Source organism: Astatotilapia calliptera, chromosome 3, assembly GCF_964374335.1.
Source record: "Astatotilapia calliptera chromosome 3, fAstCal68.1, whole genome shotgun sequence".
Lineage (NCBI taxonomy): Eukaryota > Metazoa > Chordata > Actinopteri > Cichliformes > Cichlidae > Astatotilapia > Astatotilapia calliptera.
Window position 1 is genome coordinate 84,516,371 of NC_137424.1, and position 23,949 is coordinate 84,540,319.

The window sequence follows — 23,949 nt, forward strand, 5'->3', positions numbered from 1 at the left end:
TTTTACTCACGTTATGTCGCTTCCACGATGTTATTTTTCTCTCCTACAATGTACGCTACAATTACATTAGCATGACCATTTATCCAAATTAGGCGATGACGTCATTTAGCGACTTCCAGCAACTTTTAGGACAACCAATAGCAATTTTCCTTACTGAGGAGTTGGCAACACTGCTAGGAGCAGTGGGTGGATGGCAGCATGATCATGAAGGATCAGTGTGAGAATACATCATCATCCACAAAGAAAACCAGTCTGAGTGCCTGACGCTCTTGTCAGAAAGCAGTCGCAGTTGCTAGTTAGCTGGTTTGCTAGTTAGCTGGAAGCTAACTCACTCGAACATTTGATGCTAAACTGTCTAAAGTGTGTGAGCAGCATTCATTGCTGCTCTGTGTTACTCTCCAGCCTCTCTTTAACTTAGTCCTCTCAGTTTTTTCCTCCTTACAAACTAGAAAACCTTCTTTTTCAGCTTCTCCTCCACACCCGAGCTGTGGCTAAGGTGCTACCAGCACGCAGGCTCGGTGTGTCCAAATTCATGGGCTGCATCCTCCTGAGGACATATCCATATCTGTAGACCGATAACGTCATAGCAACGCACCGAAGGCTGTCCAAATTCGTGGACTCCTCCGAATGCAGCCGACAAATGCGTCCTCCTTTTCCCCGAATTTGAAGGATGGGTCGGGTGTGTCCTTCGTGGCCCACTATATCCCAGAATTCATAGTGCGGCCAAGCCAAACTCCAGTTTCCGGTAATGGCGACCGCTACTAAGTTTTAAAATTACTCTTATTAATCTTCCTGGGTCACAAAATAAACTTTTAACATATTTTCAGGCGAGAATGTAGCTGTGTAAACTTCAAATATCTGCTTGGTTTATCAAGATATCGCATATTTGCAAAAGCACTTCAAAGTTTTCGGAGACGTCTGTTACCCACCAGCTCGATAGCTAGCCGAGAGCTCCAGGGTTACTGAAGCCGCAGAGAACAGCACAACTCCCGGCACATCATTTTCAGATCACCGCGGACTTTCGCTACTCAGGTTAAAAGTAATATATAAGTCACTTAGAGCAGCGGTCCCCAACCTTTTTTGCGCCACGGACCGGTTTATGCCCGACAATATTTTCACGGACCGGCAATAAGGTGCCGCGGATAAATACAACAAAATAAAACTAGTGCCGGTATCGAAAAAAAGAAGATTTATTCATAACACACGTGAAAAGACCCAGGAAAACAGAGTTAACGATAAAAACGATAACAAAATAACGCTGAAAACCGATAAAAACCCTGAAAACCATACATTTCACACCTGAGCCTCAACTCTCCTGGCCCGGTACCAAACGACTCACGGACCGGTACCGGTCCGAGGCCCGGGAGTTGGGGACCGCTGACTTAGACAACCTAAAAATGCTATTGTTTGGCTTATTTCAGTGTTTTATTTGTTCGTGAGTAAATCGGTTTGGCTGAGATTAAAGTTATTAGATTAGATAAGATAAAATAAAACTTTATTAATCCCCTGGGTGGGTTCCTCCTTGGTTTTTACACAGCTGAATAAATGTCAAACAAAAAACTGATTAAACAGAAGTGTGAGATGGTCAACAATTCACGCCAGAGTCCCGTTATATTTTAGATAGCAAGGAGCAGACGGCCGAGTTTATTAAACTCCACCGAGACACTAATCAGAAGGCTAGACCGTCCAATTTCACTGCCGTTTACTTCCGGCCTACCTGACCTTCTGAGGACCCGGCCCACGTAGACCGCGAAGGCCGGGTCCTCAGGAGGATGCAGCCCATGAATTTGGACACGACCACAGTCTTTCTCACTCAACAGTTACACTCGTCACCCAGACTAACACCACTCCACATGTTCACCACTAGGAGGCGCTAAAATACCACATACAGTGAGATTATCACTAAATGTCTGCTGTGTCTGACAGTGACTTGAGTTTTTACTAACTGGCTACATGAGCAGGATTAGCTGCAGTTGCATCTTTGTAAAAGAGACTCAGCAGCAGATTAGAACCAAACAGAAACATTTCTACTTTTTCTGCAGCACCAGCTGAATGCATGGAGCCTAAACTCCTTTACAGCTGGGCCTCATTCACTGACATTAGTCAGATATGACTGAATCTATATCACACTTAAAGCTTTCTGTAAATGAAAGAATCAGTGAAAACGAGGCACTTCAGTCGATTTTAAACACAAACTCTGAACATAACCTGATCCAGACCAGGTTATGGGTTCAGCATCAGTAACCACGGTGATGTAGCCAGGTAGACACCGAGCTAGGACAGAGACAGACAAACATTTATGCTCACAATCACACATCTCCAGTTAACCTTGCATGCATGTTTCTGGACTGTGGGAGGAAGCAGAGAACCTGAAGAGAACCCACACAGGCCACACTATCACCCCTATTTACAGAATTACAATCTAATTAGATGATAAAGTAATAAATTATTTGGTATTTTAATGAAAATACATTTTAGCAATAGTTTATAAGTCAACAATTATAGTTAAAAAAAGTGACAAATCAAACAGTCAATAAAATCTTCTACAGCTGAATGTAATGTAGAAAATATCGGGGGAGGAAGTAAAAGTAAAAACCAGAGACGATAACTACCAAAATAAAACAGGAAGTGAATAACAACCAAGAGTGTAACACAATGGACAGTAACTAAAACTAACGAGACCGGAAGGCTCAGAATACTACAAAACAACTGAAAATAAAACCTAAGAGGAAAACTAAACTAAGAAACCCTGAAGCAATCAAACAGAGCAGCTCAAAATAAACAAGAAGTTTAAAGTACAAAAACACCAAACCGTTACATATTCAGTGAATGTGAAGTGAAGTAAAGTGAAATTTATTTCGGTCAACAACAACAACACAGATTGAGTACTGTTATGTAAAACAATAATCTATTCAAATGTCCAGCATGGACATATGAAGAATGTGACACTGCAGTGAAATGGAGCCCTGCTGATGCAGACGCTCTACTGGTCTCACACTGACCACCTGCTGAAGCTAACATGGCTAAAACTAGCATCACTGAATGTAGCCCCACTCTTCTCACAGCAACAACTGTCATGGCTCGACTCTTCAGTGATTGGCTCATGTTAGATTGTGAAAAGTCCCAGCAGTACTAGCTGTTTTATATAGTGTTTATAATAAGCTAAATGTGATAATAATGTGCAAATAAAGCCTGAAGCAGCTAGCACTGTTAGCATCAGCACCAAGCCCTGTTACATTTACACACTGTTAGAGCTCCAATGGCTCCAATCTACAGCCCTTATAATACTGATTAAAATATTGTCTGTAAACACAGTGTCATCAGATGTTATGGTGTTACTGATTCTAAGTTCATTTGTTTTGATTTCACAGCGAATATAACTTAAGCATTCACTGCACCTGATTTCCAACAACACCTCTTTTCAAATGTTAAATATCCAGAAAATCTAATTGGATTAAGTGTTGTTTCCTGTTTTGGTTTCCCCACTTTAAGCTCAACAGTCAAATTCTGTTTTGTATTAATCTATTGTTTCGAATTTTTGTTTACATTTTATGTTTAAATGAGGCAATGAGTCATATCACTATGACTAAATATATATTTGATTTCATCTTTTCAGTCAGAAATAATCAGCTCTGTAAAAACCTTCAGAATACAGGAATCGAACTAGAAGGTTTGGTGGATGAAGCACTGCTAAAAAAGATTTTGGACTCAGAGGAGCAGATGGGACATTTCATTGCAAATGAAAGACAGAAAGTGAACAAATATCACTAAAAACCCCAGATACTAATTTTTACATTAAGACTTTTTTAATCAATTTACTGTTTATGCAGTAATAGAAATCAGGTTTAGCGTGATCATAAATAGAAAATGTTAAATCCTGACCTGACAGTTTCCATTTTACAGCGTGGACTCTTCACTCCAGCAGACAGAAGCTTCACTCCTGAATCCTGCAGGTCAGAGTTACTCAGGTCCAGCTGTCTCAGACTAGAGGACTGGGAGTTGAGAGCTGAGGACAGAGCTTCATAGCCTCTCTCTGAGAGCTTACAGTGACTCAGTCTGAAAAATGACAGATCAACATTAAACAAACACTGTTATTAAATTGCAATGAGGGTGCACTAAAGAGTTTTTAGATTTAGCTATTAATTCTGTTTTTTTACTAAGAGACAACAAATGGATGACGCTGACAATGGTCAATCAATTCTGGTATTCTATTGCAAATGCCAATTGGGCTCCATGTGCTGGGCAGTGCATTAGCACCAAAGTAGCTGACATATTGATCAATAACTCTCTCTGCTCATTAAATTATCATAAAACTATTACAGAAGTTTAACTGACTTTTTCCCATTTAGTGGATTCTTATTGGTTAATTCTGTCAATTGATGAAAAGCACAACATAACTTGATCTCACCTCAGAGTATTCAGTTTGCAGTGTGGACTTCTCAGTCCTGCAGAAAGATACCTCACTGCTGGATCCCGCAGGTTGTTGTTACTTAAGTCCAGCTGTCTCAGTGTAGCAGACTGGGAGCTGAGAACTGAGGACAGAGCTTCATACCCTCTTTCAGAGAGATTAGGGACACTCAGCCTAAACAACAAAAACAAAAACAAAATAAAAACACAATTTGAAAAACTGTAACAGAAATTTTTTTAAAAGTCCACGTGGTAAAGAGATTAGAAATGTGGCAGATGATTATAACTAGACTAAAAAGGTCCCTCTCGCTCATATATTTATTAAAACAAGAATAAACACTTATCTTGATTTGCTTAGAATTTTAATTGACGTCTTATGCTAATTCATAAAGAATTCAGAATATGACTTCATCTGACCTGAACGTTTCCAGGGTACACTGTGGACTCTCCACTGTAGCAGACAGAAGCTTCACTGCTGAATCCTGCAGGGTGTTGATACTCAGGTCCAGCTCTCTCAGAATAGAGGACTGGGAGCTGAGGACTGAGGACAGAGCTTCACAGCCTCTGTCTGAGAGATCAGGGACACTCAGCCTAAAAAAACAAAAACAAAATAAAGACATAATTTGAAAAATTGTCATTTGATAACAAACTGTTTGTGCTTAATTTAAATCACTTCTTGTGTTGAACCTTTAAAAGAAAGACAAATGTCAGTGTGCATTACTATTTATGGCTAAAAATGTTTTGGTTTAAAAATGTTCCCTGTGTAAATATAAAGACCTGGAACTTGCTCATTAAATGCTAAACAAAAACAAGTGATGACTCCTCACTTGTGAACAGGTGATAGGCAAGACTGTAAGCATGTAGCAATGAGAGGGAAGGCTGGCTCATATTCTGGTGAGTGAGGGTTAGTTACTCTAGGAAAAGGTCAAGATATGACTGAGAGATTCTGGGAGACTGAACCAGTGAAATTATCATGAAAATTATTTCTACTAAAGCAGATATAGTGATTAGTCCTTCCATCAGTCGTCCACAAAGCAGTGAGATAAAGTCTCAAGTCTCATTCTGCACAGTGTAAATGTCAGTGTCCTCTGGGTCCTCACTGATCATTGTATTCTGTCACAAATTGTCACGGTTCACAGAATATGTACAGGCGGAAATCAAAGTGCACGACATCGGAGAGACTGAAAAACAATCAAGCATGCAGATCTAACAACAGGAAACCAGAAGAAACATGAGGAATATGATTGAATCTGTCAGCAGCTGCAGATCCTTGGAGCTGTACTGGTGATGCTGATTGTAACATATAGAAGTGAACTCATCTTCAGCTGAGCAGTGCACTGATGCAGAGCAATAAGACCAGAGGAGGAATGAGGGAGTTGATCACCTACGGCTCCATCACAGTCTTTGAACGTCTTCAGTCAGTACAGAATCATGCTGCGAGGCTTTTAACCAGCACATGAAACAGACTGGATATTACTCCAGTTTTAATCTCTTCACACTGGTAACCAGTTCATTTTAGGCTTTATTTAAAGATTTAGTCCTTACTTTTAGTCCCAGTCTATATTTCTGACTTTCTACAATCCTACAGCTCTTCTCACATCTGAGATCTTCCAGTCAAAGGCTGTTACTGGTCCCACTAACTCATTTATTCAGACTCTAGTATTCAGAGTGGCCTTTAACTAGTTTTAGGCTGTATGATGTTCAGTGTTTGCTGTTTAATGTTTTTATCTTCTGTGTTTTTATTGCCTGTTTCTATTGTAAAGCACTTTGTGGTTTTTGACCTGTGAAAGCTGCTGTATGAATAAAGTTTACTTACAGGATGATTCTGGATATGACTTTGATAAAAGCTGAAGTCCAGATATGTCTAAGACACTCTGACATTTACTGCTGCCATCAAACATTAACTATAATATACTGTATTTAGTGCTGATGATGATTTAGTTAAATCTGTTTAAGTTTTAAGGGTCCATCACACATGATACTGTTTATGTTATAAATAAAGCCTGATCACATGTTTACTCACAGAGCTTTGTTGGAGGCTTTGATCACTGGCAGCAGCCTCAGAAGAGCCTCCTCTGAAGCAGAGTATTTCTTCAGGTCAAACACATCCAGATCTTTTTCTGATGACATTAAGATGAAGACCAGAGCTGACCACTGAGCAGGAGACAGTTCATCTGTGGAGAGGCTTCCTGATCTCAGGGACTGTTGGATCTTCTCCACTAGAGAACGATCATCCAGTTCATTCAGACAGTGGAACAGATTGATGCTTTTCTCTGCAGACAGATTCTCACTGAGCTTCTTCTTGATGTACTGGACTGTTTCCTGATTGGTCTGTGAGCTACTTCCTGTCTGTGTCAGCAGACCTCGTAGGAGAGTCTGATTGGTCTGCAGTGAAAGACCCAGGAGGAAGCGGAGGAACAAGTCCAGGTGTCCATTTGGACTCTGTAAGGCCTTGTTCACAGCACTCTGGTGGAGAGATGGTTTAAACCACCTGGAGGTTGTTTGTTGTTCTTGCATCAGATTGAGTCCAGAGTTGATGAAGGTCAGATGGACATGAAGAGCAGCCAGAAACTCCTGAACACTCAGATGGATGAAGCAGAACACCTTGTCCTGGTACAGTCCTCTCTCCTCTTTAAAGATCTGTGTGAACACTCCTGAGTACACTGAGGCTGCTCTGATATCGATGCCACACTCTGTCAGGTCTGATTCATAGAAGATCAGGTTTCCTTTCTGCAGCTGATCAAAAGCCAGTTTTCCCAGAGACTCCATCATCGTCCTGCTCTCTGGACTCCAGTGTGGATCTGTCTCAGCTCCTCCATCATATTTGATCTTCTTCACTTTGGCCTGAACCACCAGGAAGTGGATGTACATCTCAGTCAGGGTCTTGGGCAGCTGTCCTCCCTCTCTGGTTTCCAGCACATCCTCCAGAACTGTAGCAGTGATCCAGCAGAAGACTGGGATGTGGCACATGATGTGGAGGCTTCGTGAAGTCTTGATGTGGGAGATGATGCTGCTGGCCTGCTTCTCGTCGCTCACTTTCTTCTTGAAGTACTCCTCCTTCTGTGGGTCAGTGAACCCTCTGACCTCTGTCACCATGCCAACACAGTCAGGAGGGATCTGATTGGCTGCTGCAGGTCGTGTGGTTATCCAGAGGCGAGCAGAGGGAAGCAGTTTCCCCCTGATGAGGTTTATCAGCAGCACATCCACTGAGGTGGACTTTCTAGGGTCAGTTAGGATTGTAGTTTTGTGGAAGTCCAGAGGAAGTCGACACTCATCCAGACCATCAAAGATGAACACAACCTGGAAGTCTTCAAAGCTGCAGATTCCTGCTTCTTTGGTTTCAGTAAAGAAGTGATGAACAAGTCCCACCAAGCTGAACTTTTCCTCTTTCAGCACATTCAGCTCTCTGAAAGTGATGGGAAATATGAACTGGATGTCCTGGTTGGCTTTGTCTTCAGCCCAGTCCAGGCTGTGTTTCTGTGTTAAGACTGTTTTCCCAATGCCAGCCACTCCCTTTGTCAGCACTGTTCTGATTGGTTCATCTCTTCCAGGTGAGGCTTTAAAGATGTCTTCTTGTCTGATGGTTGTTTCTGGTCTGTGTGGTTTCCTGGATGCTGTTTCAATCTGTCTGACCTCATGTTCCTCATTGACCTCTGCAGTCCCTCCCTCTGTGATGTAGAGCTCTGTGTAGATCTGATTCAGAAGGGTTGGGTTTCCTGCTTTAGCGATGCCCTCAAACACACACTGGAACTTCTTCTTCAGGGTGGATTTAAGGTTACGATGACAAACTGGAGCTTGAAGTTCTGAATGAGAAGAAAAATAAACACTCAATTCCAAAAAGAACTAATCTTTAAAACATGTTGCTCCATCTTCCATCTCTGGAAAATGTTCATTTATCCAGCAGCTTAAATCTTTAGATAAATCCTCTTACTGCTCTGCAGACGGTCAGCCAGCTCCTCCTGTTCCATTCTCCTCAGGAAGTCCACTGTGATCTTCACAAACGCCTCTCTGCTGTTTCTCCTCTGCTCATCATCCTCCCTCTGAAACTCCAAGCACTGGGGCTTATTTGGATTCAGAGCCTTCTGGATCTTCTTCAGTTCGTTCTTCACAAAAGTGATGATGTTGTCCTCCAGCAGCTGGAACAGAATACTTTATGAATGACCCACCACTCTGAACTTCAGTCTACACAACATCCACTTCTTTACGATCAAGGGGCATATCATCCACGAACTCTTCACCAATTATAGGTTTGACTTTATCTGATTAACTGAGACATTCTCCACAGTTCCATGATCCCAAAGCGTTGATTCTGTTCATATGAGTGCAGCGATTTCAGTGGGAGAAACATTTCACTGGTGTTCAGAGCTGAACTACCAATGGGTTGATGATCAAAGCCAGAAACTTGGAGATGTTTCAGGTGACAGAGTTGATCGTACAGACAACTGGTCTTAAAGGTTCACTCTGTTTACACATACAGATCAGTATCTAAGGTTTGACTCTCATCATCCACTGGAGCACAAACTGGGCGTCATCAGGACACAACAACACAGAACAAACACCATCCCCACAGACACAGCAGCCAGGGAGGCAGAAGAACACATCAAGAAGGCCCTGAGGAAATGTGAACGCTGGTTTGAGGGCGGAGTCAAGGAGGTCATTTATGTGAAAGGGGAAAGACCATCTCTGAATCATTTTCAGTCCTCGTACAGGAACCTTCTTCAAGCTAAATCCAAGTGTGTTAGACCAGAGTTAACTTGATAGACATGTGTGGGTGTGTAACTCTTAGAAGCTGATTGGCTGCTTTTTATGGGGGCTGGGTCTTTGGAAAGTGAGCAAACCACAGTTTTAGTAACACACCCTGAACTGCACACTTTAACAAACAACATGAGATTTTAACAGTGATGTAAAACTCATGTGATTCACTGTTATTAAGCACAAACACATCTATGGCCCTGTTTCCATTAGTAGCTGCTCACATCGACTCACCACAGGTCACCACGACTGGACTGGATCCACTGGTTTCCATTACAGTTGAGTTCCACCTAATGTGGTCGTCTCAATACAGCCGAGTGTCGACTCACATCATCAGTAAGTGCTAATGCTGCTAATTTCCATCATGTTTGTCATTTACTAAGTTATTAAAGAAACAGTTATTCAGCTATGAAAGGGACCTATAAATAAATGCATTATCATTAATACAGACTTTAGAGGGAAAACCAGCACACAGCAGACCACGGCCTCTCTGTGTGAGGATCTAAACGTATTCTACGCTAGATTCGACACAGCGAACACCATGAGACCGGACAGTGTGCGCACCGTGGATGACGTCAGTGCGCACACTGTGTCTGAGGAGGATGTGCGGAAGTGCTTCAGGAAGGTGAACGCGCGCAAAGCTACTGGTCCGGACGGGATTCCTGGCCACGTCCTCAGGTCATGCGCGGCTCAGCTGGCTGGAGTGTTCACGCACATCTTCAACCTTTCCCTCTCTCTGTCTGTAGTCCCAGCCTGCTTCAAAATGGCCACCATCGTCCCTGTACCCAAATCCTCCACCATCTCCTCATTGAACGACTGGCGACCTGTAGCCCTGACCCCCATCGTAAGCAAATGCTTTGAGAAGCTGGTCAGGGACTTCATCTGCTCTGCACTACCCGACTCACTGGACCCTCTACAGTTTGCATACCGCCACAACAGGTCCACTGATGATGCCATAGCCCTGACACTACACACTGCCCTGTCACACCTGGAGAAGAGAGACACGTATGTGAGGATGCTGTTTGTAGATTACAGCTCAGCATTCAATACCATCGTTCCCTCGAAGCTGGACAGGAAACTGCAGGATCTAGGACTGAGCAGCTCCCTCTGCAGCTGGATCCTTAGCTTCCTGTCTGACAGACGCCAAGTGGTCAGACTGGGCAGCATCACCTCATCCCCCATCACACTGAACACTGGTGCTCCACAGGGGTGTGTACTGAGCCCTCTCCTGTACTCACTCTACACCTACGACTGCACAGCCACTAACAGCTCCAACATCATTGTGAAGTTTGCGGACGACACTACAGTGGTGGGTCTTATCACCAACGGTGATGAGACGGCTTACAGGGAGGAGGTCAGCGCCCTGACCCACTGGTGTCAAGACAACCATCTCACCCTCAACGTCGCAAAGACAAAGGAGTTGATAGTGGACTTCCGGAGGTGCAGAGAAGTACACACCCCCATCACCATCAACGGCGCTGCTGTGGAGAGAGTGAGCAGCTTCCGGTTCCTTGGCGTACATCTGGCTGAGGATCTCACGTGGTCAGTACACACAAACAAAACAGTGAAGAAGGCGCAGCAGCGCCTCTTCTTTCTCAGGAGACTGAAAAGATTCGGCATGAGCCCCCGCATCCTCAGGACCTTCTATCACTGTGCCATTGAGAGCATCCTCACTGGATGCATCACCACCTGGTATGGCAACAGCACCGCCTACAACTGCAAAGCTCTCCAGCGAGTAGTGCGGTGCTCTGAACGGATAATTGGAGGTGAGCTTCCCTCCCTCCAAGACATCTACAGGAAGCGGTGCCTGAGGAAAGCGGGGAGGATCATCAAGGACTCCAGTCACCCCAGCCATAAACTGTTCAGACTACTTCCATCAGGAAGGAGGTTCTGCAGCATCCGGTCCCGTACCAGCAGACTGAGAGACAGCTTCTTCCACCAGGCCATCAGACTGCTGAACACGTCATAGACACCTCAGCTTCACTACTGGAACTTCAACATTATGCACTACACACTGTACAGTAATGCCACTGTTTTGCACATATTCAACTCTGTATATTTTTATATATTTTATTTATTTTTTTTTTTTACTATTTAATTTGTAAAAATGTGTATACACACACACACACACACACACACACACACACACACACACACACACACACACACACACACACGTAGGATAATATTTAGTATACACATCCAGAAATGCATACACTATTATATATTGTACATATATTTATTAGTTTCAGGTTGGCCATTCTTGTATTTTGCTCGTTTGTGTTGTTGTGTTTGCACATCTCTGTTGCTTGTGGGGCTCGCACACAAGAATTTCACTCGCATGTGCTGTGCCAGTGTGCCTGCACATGTGATGTGACAATAAAAGTGATTTGAATATTAATAATAAAGTAGTTGTTGTACATGTACAGACCATAAACATGGAGTCCAGCTGTGTTTGATGCTGCTGGGCAGACTGACCACTGGGAACCTCTGAGCTCTGCTGCTCCACTCTGTGGAGGAACCATGGACACACACATGAAGCCACTTTCATTATTAAAATGTGAATTTAGCCTCTAAAAGCTGTGTTCAGTCAGTGTTGCTGCTTCCCTGTGTCTGACCTCACGTATGTGCTTCTGAAAGAACTGTTAAATATCCCCGTAAACACTTTTAAACCTGTGAAAAAACCTTTTTAGAACAGTTTAAGCTGTTATATGTTGCACTGAATTTATTGATTGATTTCCATGAACACCACTGTGGTTCAGTGTTGTCCTGATGGAGTAACAGCAGCCAGTATGATCCAGGCTTTAGCTGCTGGGTCTCTGTGTGACCTCTCAGACTGTTTAACAGATCAGACACAAAGAGAATCAGAGCAGCTCTGTTCTTTAAAGACAAACATGAACCCACTCAGGTCACACTTTCCCCACAGATATGAGCATCACTGTCCTCAAACAGCAAATGACCAAGTCGAACATTTGGATCTTTTCTCTTTCATCGTTTTCTTTTTAATGAATCTTTGTAACAATCTGAGGATGTTTCAGGTCATATTTATCCAGGAAACACAAACATGTAAAGGAGTCATCACAGCTCTCTGACCTCGTTGCTCCAGGTTCACCACTGAAGTTTGGATTTCCACCTTTGGACCAGTCACTCCTCACAGACGGACAGCTGGACCCTGCAGACTGTGACCTCTGACCTCTGCAGACACAAACATGATTGAAGCAGCTGTGATCACACAGACTGCAGATAATGCAGCTGTTTCCTGTCAGTAACATCCTCTTAGATTAGAGTTCAGCTTTTTACAGGAAAACTGGACAAAACTGATTTTTGTTACAAACTCATTTTCATTTCCTCTCAGCTCACAAACACAGTCAGACAATCAACCAGAGTCAACACTGATTATAATGTCAGTGCAGAATTATTTCTCAGTGAGTTCATCTCTCTGACCTCGTTGCTCCAGGTTCAGCACTGAAGTGTGGAGGAAGATTTTTGGACCGGTCACTCCTCACAGACGGACAGCTGGACCCTGCAGACTCTGCTCTGTCCTCCTCTTCCTTCATCATCATCTTCTTGTGGACTTCAGTCAGTCTGAGAGGTAAACCACAAACACTCAGTGAGTTCACATTAACAGAAGTAACTGAGTTACAGTCGCTGACCTCTGACCTGTCATGTAACCTAGAAACCAGGTCACATGATCCACATCAGGGATCTGAGAAACCTGATCTCACCTGCTGACTCTGACATTTAAGACCTTCCAACAACAAACCAAAGAAGCAACACATGGACAGAACATTAGGAACAGCTCTGAGTACGATACAGTCAGCTCACTGTAAACTCCGACCTCAGCATCAAACTACATTAAAGCTCTTTTATGGTCACTCAGACACTTTAGGACCACATGATGTCCATGCATGATATCTGTGACTGTCAGAGCCCCCATCACCATCAACGGCGCTGCTGTGGAGAGAGTGAGCAGCTTCCAGTTCCTTGGTGTACATCTGCACATGGTGTACATGTGAACTTCATACATGTAACATGTTCTTGTGTTCATGTAACAGTCATTTATCTTTGAAACGCTTCAGTGTGCAGTAATTTGTGCTTCAGTTCACAGCAGGATGTGTTTGAAGCACTAAAGCGTTCACAGGTTTAGTGTGCACCACTTTTACAGGGAGAAACATACAGCACCGTCCAAAGTGGAGCACACACTTGATTTTACAAACCCTATAAAACATCAACGTACCACCGTGCCTAAAAACCTGCATTCTACCTGAAGGCCAACAGGATGCATCTGGTTCATCCATCTATTCGCTTATTCTTTTCAGGGTCGCGGGGGGCGCTGGAGCCTATCCCAACTATCCCACGCAAACACGGGGAGAACATGCAAACTCCACACAGAAAGACCCCGGCCTGATGTTGGAATTGAACTGAGGACCTTCTTGCTGTGCGGCAACAGTGCTAACCACCGTGCTGCTCTGGTTCAACAAAGATTCATTTAGAAGTTCAAGGGAAACAGGATTTCTTTCCTGACCACTTTGCTGCTGAACTGTTTGTCTTAGTCACTCAGTTTGGTCACACTCTAACAGAAAATTAAATCCTTGGATGCATTAGTACGTTCCAAAGTCTTCATGTTTCCTGTTGAACATCAGTAATAAACACAGGTTCTTACATTTATTATTTTTTCTTTCTCACTTTACTTTTTGGATGTAAACTATTTTTTTGTTGTTGTGTGAGCATTAATGTAGAAATGATCCCACACCAAAACAGGAAGACTCTGAGAAGATCAGCTCGCAGACTGTGCTCCACTATTAACAAAAGAGCAAAGATGAGTTTTCTTTACGTAAAATAAATAGTAAAGGAAAACACTAACAATAAAACTACCAGGCTATAAATATTTGATAATCCTGCTGGTAGCTCCATGCCCTCCTGGGTTTTAAATGCACCTTAGAACCCACATGCATCAACACTACAATGAGCGGGTGGAGGGAGGTTTGGAGTCTTCTCCCACCCCCATTCTCTGCGGCCTGCTGGAGCGGGAGGGCTAGTAGGAGGAGTTGGCCGTCCGACTGCGGTCTGGGGTGTGGGGCCTCCCTGCTGCTGCGGAGTCGGGGTGGTCTGCCTCTCCCCACCGCAGGGAAAAGGGTAACACCACCTGGGTCTGGGTGCAATTCCCCCCTCCAGGGGCAAGGGTACCTAGACCCGGTTTGTAGAGTACGCTTGGGGAGTGTGATTGTGTGTACAGCGTCTCTTTATGTCTGTCTCCACGTTGGTTGAGTGTGGAGTAAGTGCATATGAGAGCATGAGGGTGGGAATGGATGTTTGTGTCTGTGTGTGCCTGTATGTCTGTGTCTATATGTCAGGTTGGGTATCAGACGCCACCTCTCTGGGGACACCTCAGGCCCTCCAAGGTTTGGAGGCCTATCTCCACCCACCACCACTTCCCCTGCCGGTGGCGGACTCCCTCAGGTGTCGGTGTGTTGGTGGTTCTTTGTGTCTGGGGATGGGCGTCCGGGTACACACCGGCTCACTCCTTGGCGGCCGCTTGTCGGGGCCTGGGGCCTGGGGCTCGCTCGGGCCCCTTTGGAGGTGGGGTGCCCCCGGCCTCTCGGCCTAGGGCTCGGTCACTCAGGCGCAGCTGGGGGCCGGCGGAGCTCACAGGCGCGTCACTGCAACCCCCCCTGGCTTCTGCTCCGCGGCTGCTGGGCGAGCCCTCATCTGGGACTCTCCTCAGCTCTTACTGGGACAGTGGCGCGGCTGCCCCTCTGTTGGTCTTCCATGGTCTCTTGTGTTCTGGGGGCCTCTGGATGTCTGGAGTTTTGATCTCCTCCATACCCGCTTCACACCCTGGAGGACGGGGCTGTGGCCCCCCCACACTCCCTAGCAGATCGTTACATGGAGAAACCTTTGGAATGCAAGCATGCTGATCCACACAGGTATGCACACATGGGTATTCACAGACGCGGACTAAAGCTCTCTTGGCTGCTGCCTCAAAGCACACTGTGCGCTGTCTATCTTGCGTGCTGCACAATATCGTTTATTACTTAGTAAATACTGATATCTATGACTAGCTAGTTTATTGTGATGGTGCTTTGTTTTCTCTATTATTATGTTGCTCTTTGTTGTTTGCTGTCTCCTCTGTTTGTTTGTTTGTTTGTTTGTTTGTTTTTTCTCCATACAGGTGACCCAGGAGTTTTTGTTTTTGTTTTTTTTTTCTCTCTCTTCCCCCCCCTTCTCACCGTCTCTTCTCCCCTTGGGTTTTCTTTCTTTCTCTCCCCCTCTCTCTCTCATTCATTCCCCCTGTCCTATTTATTAAAAAGATAAAATAAAAAAATGACAAAGGATGAACTGAAGCTCTGCCATCACGTAATGTCGCATACTGCTGTTTCTGATGTCATTTAAAAAAAAAAAAAAAAAAAAAGATAATCCTGCTGGGATTGTCACGTAAATCAGTTTTTACATTTGAATCTGGCAGAGAGCATCTATTGTTTTATTTACAGTGAAAAGAATATTAATAAAAATATTTATATAAGAAATAAAAATAAATGAATAAATAAAATGATGAAGCTAAATGAAGTCTTTGTATTTACTGCGTTACAGTCAGTGCTTCTTCTTCTACACTTTCATATTTTAAAAAGTGAGATAACAAAGCTTCAGACTGATGTCGTGTCCAAATTCATGGGCTGCATTCTCCTGAGGCCGCATTTGTAGACCGATTACGTCACAGCGACGCGCCGAAGGCTGTCCAAATTCGTAGACCCCTCCGAATGCAGCCGACAAATGCGTGCTCCTTTTTCCGAATTTGAAGGATGGGTCGGGTGTGTCCTTCGTGGCCCACCATATCCCAGAATTCATAGCGCGGCCCAGCCAAGCTCCAGTTTCCGGCTAATGGCGACCGCTACTAAGTTTTAAAAATTACTCTTATTAATCTTTCTGGGTCACGAAATAAACTTTTAACATATTTTCAGGCGAGAAAGTAGTTGTGTAAACTTCAAATATCTGCTCGGTTTATCAAGATATCGCATCTTTGCTAAAGTGCTTCGACGTTTTCGGAGACGTCTGCTACCCACCAGCTCGATAGCTAGCCGGGAGCTCGAGGGTTACTGATGCGGCCGAGAATGGCACAACTCCCGGCACATCATTTTCAGATCACCGCGGACTTTCGCTGCTCGGGTTAAACGTTGTCAGCCGGTGATCAGCTGTGATCAGCTGATCACGGGGCCGGGGTTAAAAGAGAGACGCCACCCACCTGTTCGCCGCTCAGACATCATTCTCTTCGTGTCAGGAGCTCCGAAACTCTGCCGACGTCAGTCTCCGCCTGATTCAGCAACCGTGAGTGATTATCCCTTCAATCCTTTTTCTCTTCCCGGCTCCGCTCGCTCTCTGTCGGTAACGACCGTTCCGAAGCCACGCTTCGTGCACTGATCGTTACTAGAATAACTGCGTGCCTGCTCCAAACCCACCGCTAGCCTTCGCCGCGCTTGGGTCTAGCCAGCACGCCACACGGGCACGCCGAATTACTGTGTGTAACCCGCCCGGCCGTGACAAACGTAATATATAAGTCACTTAGACAACCTACAAATGTTATTGTTGGGCTTTTTTCAGTGTTTTGTTTGTTCGTGAGTAAATCGGTTTGGCTGAGATTAAAGTTATTAGATTAGATAAAATAAAACTTTATTAATCCCCCGGGTGGGTTCCTCCTTGGTTTTCACACAGCTGACTAAACGTCAAACAGAAAACTGATTAAACAGAAGTGTGAGATGGCCGAGAGTTTACTCCAGTGTCCTGTTATATTTTAGACAGCAAGGAGCAGACGGCTGAGTTTATTAAACTCCACCGAGACAGCGGTGACGCTAATCAGAAGGCTAGACCGTCCAATTTCACGGCCGTTTACTTCCGGCCTACCCGATCTTCTGAGGACCCGGCCCACGTAGACCGCGAAGGCCGGGTCCTCAGGAGAATGCAGCCCATGAATTTGGACACGACCTGATACAACAGCTACATGCTAACTGTTATTCCTATTCAAATATCGTATTAAAATTATTATTACATACTGACCGCACATTACTGTAACATTAATCCTTTGAGATAAAACACTAAATGTATTTAAACAGGTTAAAATAAACACCTGATTTATTCTATTTAAATATAGACTGTGATATAAAATCATCTTTAAATGTTTTGAGCGGCCGGCCCGGGTTCAGGTCCGACCCACGGCCGTTTGCCACATGTCTTTCCCTTTTCTGTCAGTCTTCTCTGTAACTATCTAATAAAATGTATTTAAAAAATGTTCTCAGTGACTAAAAGTCTGAGTGACATGACTCTGCTCTCTGTGGGAAACAGTCAATGTCACTTCCTGTTGGAGCAAAGTCAACAGGACCTTATTTTCCTGTTCACACACGTAAAAACAGGAACGCATGAAGAAAGAATGTAAGTCATTTATGCTAAAAACGTCAACTGACTCAGTAAAGTGTGATTCACAATCAAAATATCATTTAATCAATGATTTATGGAAATGAGAAAAATGTTATTTTAGAGAAGACAAACTGAATCAGTCCAACATTTTCATAGATCCTGATCACTGTGCAAACTTTGTGTCATGGTCCTGGGCCATGTTGGCCCAGTACTCTTAGTTTTTGTGTGTTTTGTATTTTGTTCTTTATTTATGCCGTGGTTCCTCGGTTGTTCAGTTAAGATGTTCCTTATTTGGTTACCTCCTGTGTATCTGTGAGCCCTCGTCTCCCCTCCTTGTGTTTTATTCCATGTTTTCCCCGTTATGTCTGTGCTCTCTCTCCTCCTGTCTGCACCTCTGTGTACTTCCTGTTTTACTTTGACAGTCTCTCGTCAGTATGCGTCATGTTGTGTTCACTCCTGCCCTGTCTCATTACGATTATCTGTGTCAGCTGTGTTCCCCGTGTGCTCCCACTTCCCTCGTTAACCCTCTGTGTATTCATGTGCATGTCTCCCTCAGTTCTGTGTCGCGTCGTCAACGTCTCCTGAGTTCAGTTCCTGTCTGTGTGAAGTTCACTGAGGCCACCTACTGGAAATGACACTACGAATGTGAACATACCAATACCAGCTCAGCTCTGACATCCTGTTTACTTTGAGTGGAACAAAACTTTTTTATATGCAGTCAGTTTCTCTGTTTCCAGTCTATAGATCCAGTCACACTTTCTACCTTCACCTGTGCAGTAAAGCCTGAGAGCAGAGCTGAAACCAAGCGTCCAATCAGGGAGCAGCAACCATCCTGTGATGAAAGATTTATTTCACTGAAAGCTCGTTTCAACCTGTTGAAGTCATGAATGAAAGTGCAGACTGAGAGTGGATCACATGATGTTTGAGGTGTGTCATGTGACATGTTCAGTATTGTCACACATGTCTAGATTGTCCCTGATATCATAACTGCTCAAACACTGATGATTATATTTGAAGAATTATTCCTGATGGCAGCAAAGTTTGAATGGAGCTCTCTGTCTGTGCTGATTTGTCGCCCTCTGGAGGTCAAAGCACAAACTGCATGATGTCACTGTAACCACCACAGAGACAGGAAGTGTTTTTATGACTGAAACACTGATTACTGGGGAAATGTGATCAAATATCCATTTGATTCTGGCTGCTGTATTTTTTAAACAGCTGAAAACTCTCATGCAGAGAAAGATTATGTTTTATAACCCATCAGATAATCTTGTGTCTTAATGACAAAATTGATCAGCCTGATAATTCACACGTTTGCTATTTTTACCAGCTTTTCTTCCTGCCTTCAAATAAACTTTATTAACACAGCAGCCTTTTCCCAGCCAAGCATTTAAAGCTCGCACACATCCATTCAGAGCTTCTGACACTAAATACTGCACACAGATTTCCTCTTACACCATCACTCACCTTGATTCTGGATCATGTGTGAACATCTTCACATGTTTCTAATGTTACATTGGATTTTTTGGAAAATGATTTTTTCAGATTAACTGACACATTTTTGACAAAGACTTCGATGCAAGTTTACCTGGTAATGATACAACAGCCTCTCTTCATTTCATGGATGAGAAAGAGGAACATTAACGAGACACAACAAGGTAACACACGTTGCCTAACGTAGATATTAACAAGAACTCTTAGAGAAAAATATTTTGAGTTTCTTTGGACGTCTCTACGTGAGCCTGAAATGACTGTTTACACCTTGTCAGGAACAACACTGATGAAATGAGTGAGGTAATCTCTTCCCTGACCACCTCTGACTCGAGACTGACTTTAATTTGACTTCTTATGGAATGACGTTAATGTCAACAGCTCCATTGGAGAAAAAAACAAAAGTCCGTTAAATTACATACTAAACTAGACTCAATTAAAACAAATGACATACTTTTAATCACATATCACTTTGGAGACATTGAAAAATAAATTTTTTAATTTTATTTTCTGACAATATTTACTTTTGCTCCTACATTTTAAACAAATATCTGCACCTTACGTCTTCAAAGAACGGCCGTTGCTTTAACATTAATTTGAGGTGAGTCGATGTTATTGATGGTCCTACTGTGAGGAGTCTAAATGTTGGACATGTTTTACAGGATAAAGGAACTCCTCACTCAGTGACTTCCTTTCAGATGCAGTTTAGAGACCAGGAAACAGCATCAAGCAGATCATTTAAATCAGACAGCAAAGGGACAGCAAAGACTTCATGTTGCTAACAGCTCACCTCTCTGCAGCAGACACAGGCTGGCCTTTAAAATTAATGGGACGATCTTCAGACCGGTCACTCTTACAGGACACACAGCTGGGTCCAGGTGCATGTTTGTGTTTAGTTCCTCTGATTAAAATAGTTAAAAACAGACAATTCTGTCACAAAATGCATCTTAAAACCAGATAAACTGACAGTTACAGCTGAGCCCTTAGAGACACTGCTGTCCTACAGAGATGCTTTTTAAAAACCAGGAAACATCAAAATCATTTAAATCAAAGACTTCATGTTGCTAACAGCTCACCTCTCTGCAGCAGAGACTTTAAAATTAATGGGACGGTCTGCAGACTGGTCACTCTTACAGGACACACAGCTGGGTGGAGGTCCAGGCTGGTCCCTGTGAATAATGATGGAGCAGTGATGTGAGTGCTGAGCTGTGACATGGAGAAGAGTCATGGACAGTTAGAGATGGTCATCTCACCTCTGAGCTTTGGTCTGGCTCTCTCTGGCTCTCTTAGAGGGAGGGGCTCCCTCCTCTCTGTCCTCACACTGATCCATGCTGCTCAGCTCACACACACTTTCTACCTGCAGAGGAAACACAAATCATTCATGTGCACATGTTTACTAACATTTACAAATGTGTGCAGGGATTTGTGTGAAACCTCTGAGGACTCACCAAGTCCTGTTTCGATCCACACAACACAAAAAAATCCGAAAACACTAAAACTATTTTACAAACGCACACATCCTAACGTGAGTAAACACTGATGATTTACCAAGTTCATCAGTGACACTCATACACACGTGTCTTTACTATCGACCAGACTCGCGCACGCAGGACATTTTAGCAGGTTTCAGCACTGACACGTTCTTTAATGAAATCTTTTACCGGGTTGGGAGGCACACGGAGTGTCTCCCTGTCGCCATGGTTACTCTCTGTCCTCCGTATTACAGTGAGCGGTGCTTTGATTTTCCCTGGTAGCCTTTCTATTGTCTCATCAACTTATGGTGCGCCATTTCCCGTTTTGTTGTTCTCAATAAAGTTTGAAAAAAGAGAGAAGCTGTGCTGCTGTTCAGCGCTGACGTCACTGTGAGCAGCTGCATGACTTCATGAATCAGTGTGAGAGACGTAATGACCTGTGGATGCATGAACACAGATTTACTTATTCATCCGAGAATACTGAACAAACATCCGGCGACTACGGAGCCCCGCAGGGGACATGGGAGAAAAAAAATTAGGGAGGAAAAAAAAAATTAAGACGGACTTTTGCGATATCTCGCAAAACAAACTCGGGATCTCGCAAAAGTATTGCGAGAGCTCGCAAAAGTTTTAGCCGCATTCTTCGGAGGCCGCCAGCTCGAAGCCGACCGGGAGGTCGAGGCACGATGTGCCGGGAAAGCGGTGTTCCTCCCGGCTGTAGTAGGTCTCGACCTCCCGTTAGCTTCGAGCTAGTGGGTGTCAGATCTCCAAAAACGTCGGAGCACTTTTGCAAATATGTGATGTCTTGTAAACCGAGCAGGTATCTGACGTTTACACAACTACATTCACGCCTCAAAATATCTTAAAAGTGTATTTTGTGACCCAGAAAGAGTAATATTACAACTAAGTAGCTGCCGCCATTGTTGGAATTCAACTTTCGCGAGAAAGTTTTGCGAGATTTCGCAAAAGTCCGTCTTAATTTTTTTTTCTCCCTAATTTTTTTTTCTCCCATGTCCCCTGGGGGGCTCCGTAGGCGACAGCCTCAAACACGGAGACTAACGGAAAACGTTTCTTCTTCTCTTCAAAGTAAAGCAACAGAAGAGCGAGCAGAGCAAGAAATGGCATCTACAGACCAAATATTCGCTGCGTATTTTCTGTTTGTTGCAGAAACATCGGTTTCCACGTCACTTACCGGGCCTCGGTCGGCCTCGTTGGTCCAGCTGTGAGTCCGTTACCGTGAACTATGGAGCGGCAGATTTGTGCTAAGCTGCACACAGCTGATGTTAGCCAGGAAACATTACTTTAATGGAGAGACCGGAAATACAAACGCACACAGCTTCTTGTGTGAAGAAATCAAACATGAACATTTACATTACCGGACAAAGACGATCAGCAAACTATAGGCTCAGAAAAAAGGGAAGTTTGAGCAGGAAGGAAACGCGCAGAGAGGCGTTTGAGGACAACTTCAAAATAAGGACCATCGAAACACTGTGTGCTGCGTTCAGGTGCACCTCGGAAACTCCCCCCTCTCTGGCAGGCTGTGATTTATTTCTGCTTCCTGTTTGAAGGACAAACATCCGTCATCACTTTGTTGTTCTTCTTCCTGCAGCGTTTGAATATTTCAGCACTAAACTGATGATTATATTTGAAGAATTATTCCTGATGGCAGCAAAGTTTGAATGGAGCTCTCTGTCTGTGCTGATTTGTCGCCCTCTGGAGGTCAAAGCACAAACTGCATGATGTCACTGTAACCACCACAGTGACAGGAAGTGTTTTTATGACTGAAACACTGAAATGATGCTAACGGCTGTCGTTAGGCTCACTGACAGCAGTGCTGATGTGTTCATGTCAAACACTGGCTCAGGTCAGACTCCTGACATGGCTGCTCTCAGACTCACAGGAGCTCTGACCTTTGACCTCCTAACACTAACCATTTTCAGGGCTCTAGACTAACTTTTTGACATGGGCGCACCGGTACGCCTAACTTTAAAAAGTTAGGCGTACCGGCACAAAAGTTAGGCGCACTCAAATTTTTCAACCGCATCGCTTAACACCGCAGTTTTACATGTGCACTTTCTTTGGGGGGGGAAGTCCATACAGACAATATTAATTTCTAAATTATTAACTAACAAACTTGTGCTTAAAGTGCTTTGTCAATATTGTAGAAAATGTTAAAAACTTAATCATCATCTCGGCTCCTCTGACGACCTGTTTGCTGCTGTCTGCTGCTGAAAGGCCGTGGGGAGAGGGGACACTTGGGCAGTGCATTTACTGCAGCATATAATGTGTTTTCTGGATACACTGTGCTTTTTCAGCATTCAAATATTGATGGCACCGTGTCAGAGCACTGGCTATGAATTTCAGACAGATCAGGCCTTAACTTAACAAAAAAGTTATCAATAGTTCTTTTCATCTTTTCTTATTACCCACAGCTACAGTACATCCACTTCTCTCAGGCCTAGGCTGCTCACTAGGGCTGAGTATCATCACTGATTTCTATAATCCATTCAATTCCGGTTCTCAAAGTCCTGATTTGATTCAATTTAGCCTCAGACAGTCAGAAATATTATAATTCTGATCATTTATCAGTACTGATACACATGAGACTTCATCAGAATTGTGAAAATCACAGCAGATGCCTTTGTGTGAAAGTAACTGAGAATAAAACACAGGAAAACATGAAGGAGATTTTCCTGGTCTGGCTTTTTATAGCAGATAACCTTAAAAATATTCTGCAATTTTGCATAATTTTAAGAAATTTAAATTTCTTCAGTATTGAACAGCAGAAATTAGGCTTTCTTGTCCGAGGTCATTTAAGTGAAAAAAGAAAAAGCGCTGTAAACAACGCTAGACTGGTGGGTAATAAGCGAATGAATAATGCAGAAAACAGATTTGAGACGGGAAACTGTTCCTGAAGTACACACAGAGAGAGAGAGCTGTGCAGGAAGTGTGATTTTTATCGTGGTGGAAGCAAAACAGCAAAAGTCAGAGGGAATTCATGACGACATTGATCAAATGTGAAGCGCAGTTTGCTGCTTCTTTTGCTGCAGGCTCGGTGAATTTTGGTTGGAGAGAGGCAAAACCTGCAGCTCAGAATCAGCGCAAAAAGACGTAAACACAGCGCGGACCCGAAGAATCGCTAAGCTCCGACAGCGTGTCCGTGTTCAGGCCGTCGGGTGAGAAAGCCGAGAAAGACGAAGCTGATTCTGATGTGTTGGGTCCGCTCCGTGTTTAGGTCTTTGTGTGGAATCCGTTAATGAATTGATATCGCTTTATTCAAGCTACTCACCTCTCTCTTCCACCTGCACTTTCAACTGGACCACGGCCAATCAGAGAGGTCCCGCCCCTGACTATCTCTGATTGGTTTAGTCCACGATAGGGGCATAATGTGTGTCTGTTGTTGACCACACGGAGAGTTACA

At 43.8% G+C, this 23,949-nt stretch overlaps 1 protein-coding gene across 6 annotated transcripts in view; it reads right to left on the reverse strand.

Annotated features, from left to right (window-relative positions):
- LOC145425991 (NACHT, LRR and PYD domains-containing protein 12-like) overlaps window positions 1-21,974 on the reverse strand; it is a 262,822-nt gene extending 240,848 nt beyond the window's left edge. For 3 of the 6 annotated variants that reach the window (XM_080299524.1, XM_080299526.1, XM_080299523.1), the window contains exons 1-6: window positions 21,721-21,974; window positions 20,310-20,413; window positions 20,133-20,225; window positions 19,847-19,957; window positions 12,604-12,744; window positions 12,253-12,354 (exon numbers count right to left, since the gene is read on the reverse strand). In XM_080299524.1, the coding sequence (XP_080155650.1) occupies window positions 12,253-12,354; window positions 12,604-12,744; window positions 19,847-19,957; window positions 20,133-20,225; window positions 20,310-20,386 (524 nt within the window). In that variant the 5' untranslated portion in view covers window positions 20,387-20,413; window positions 21,721-21,974. Of the gene's footprint in view, window positions 1-3,882; window positions 4,057-4,408; window positions 4,583-4,824; window positions 4,999-6,430; window positions 8,211-8,338; window positions 8,544-11,590; window positions 11,670-12,252; window positions 12,355-12,603; window positions 12,745-19,846; window positions 19,958-20,132; window positions 20,226-20,309; window positions 20,414-20,717; window positions 21,451-21,720 lie in introns of those variants that run through there. The other 3 variants (XM_080299520.1, XM_080299521.1, XM_080299522.1) reach the window with 3 other exon arrangements.
- Window positions 21,975-23,949: the final 1,975 nt, after the last annotated feature.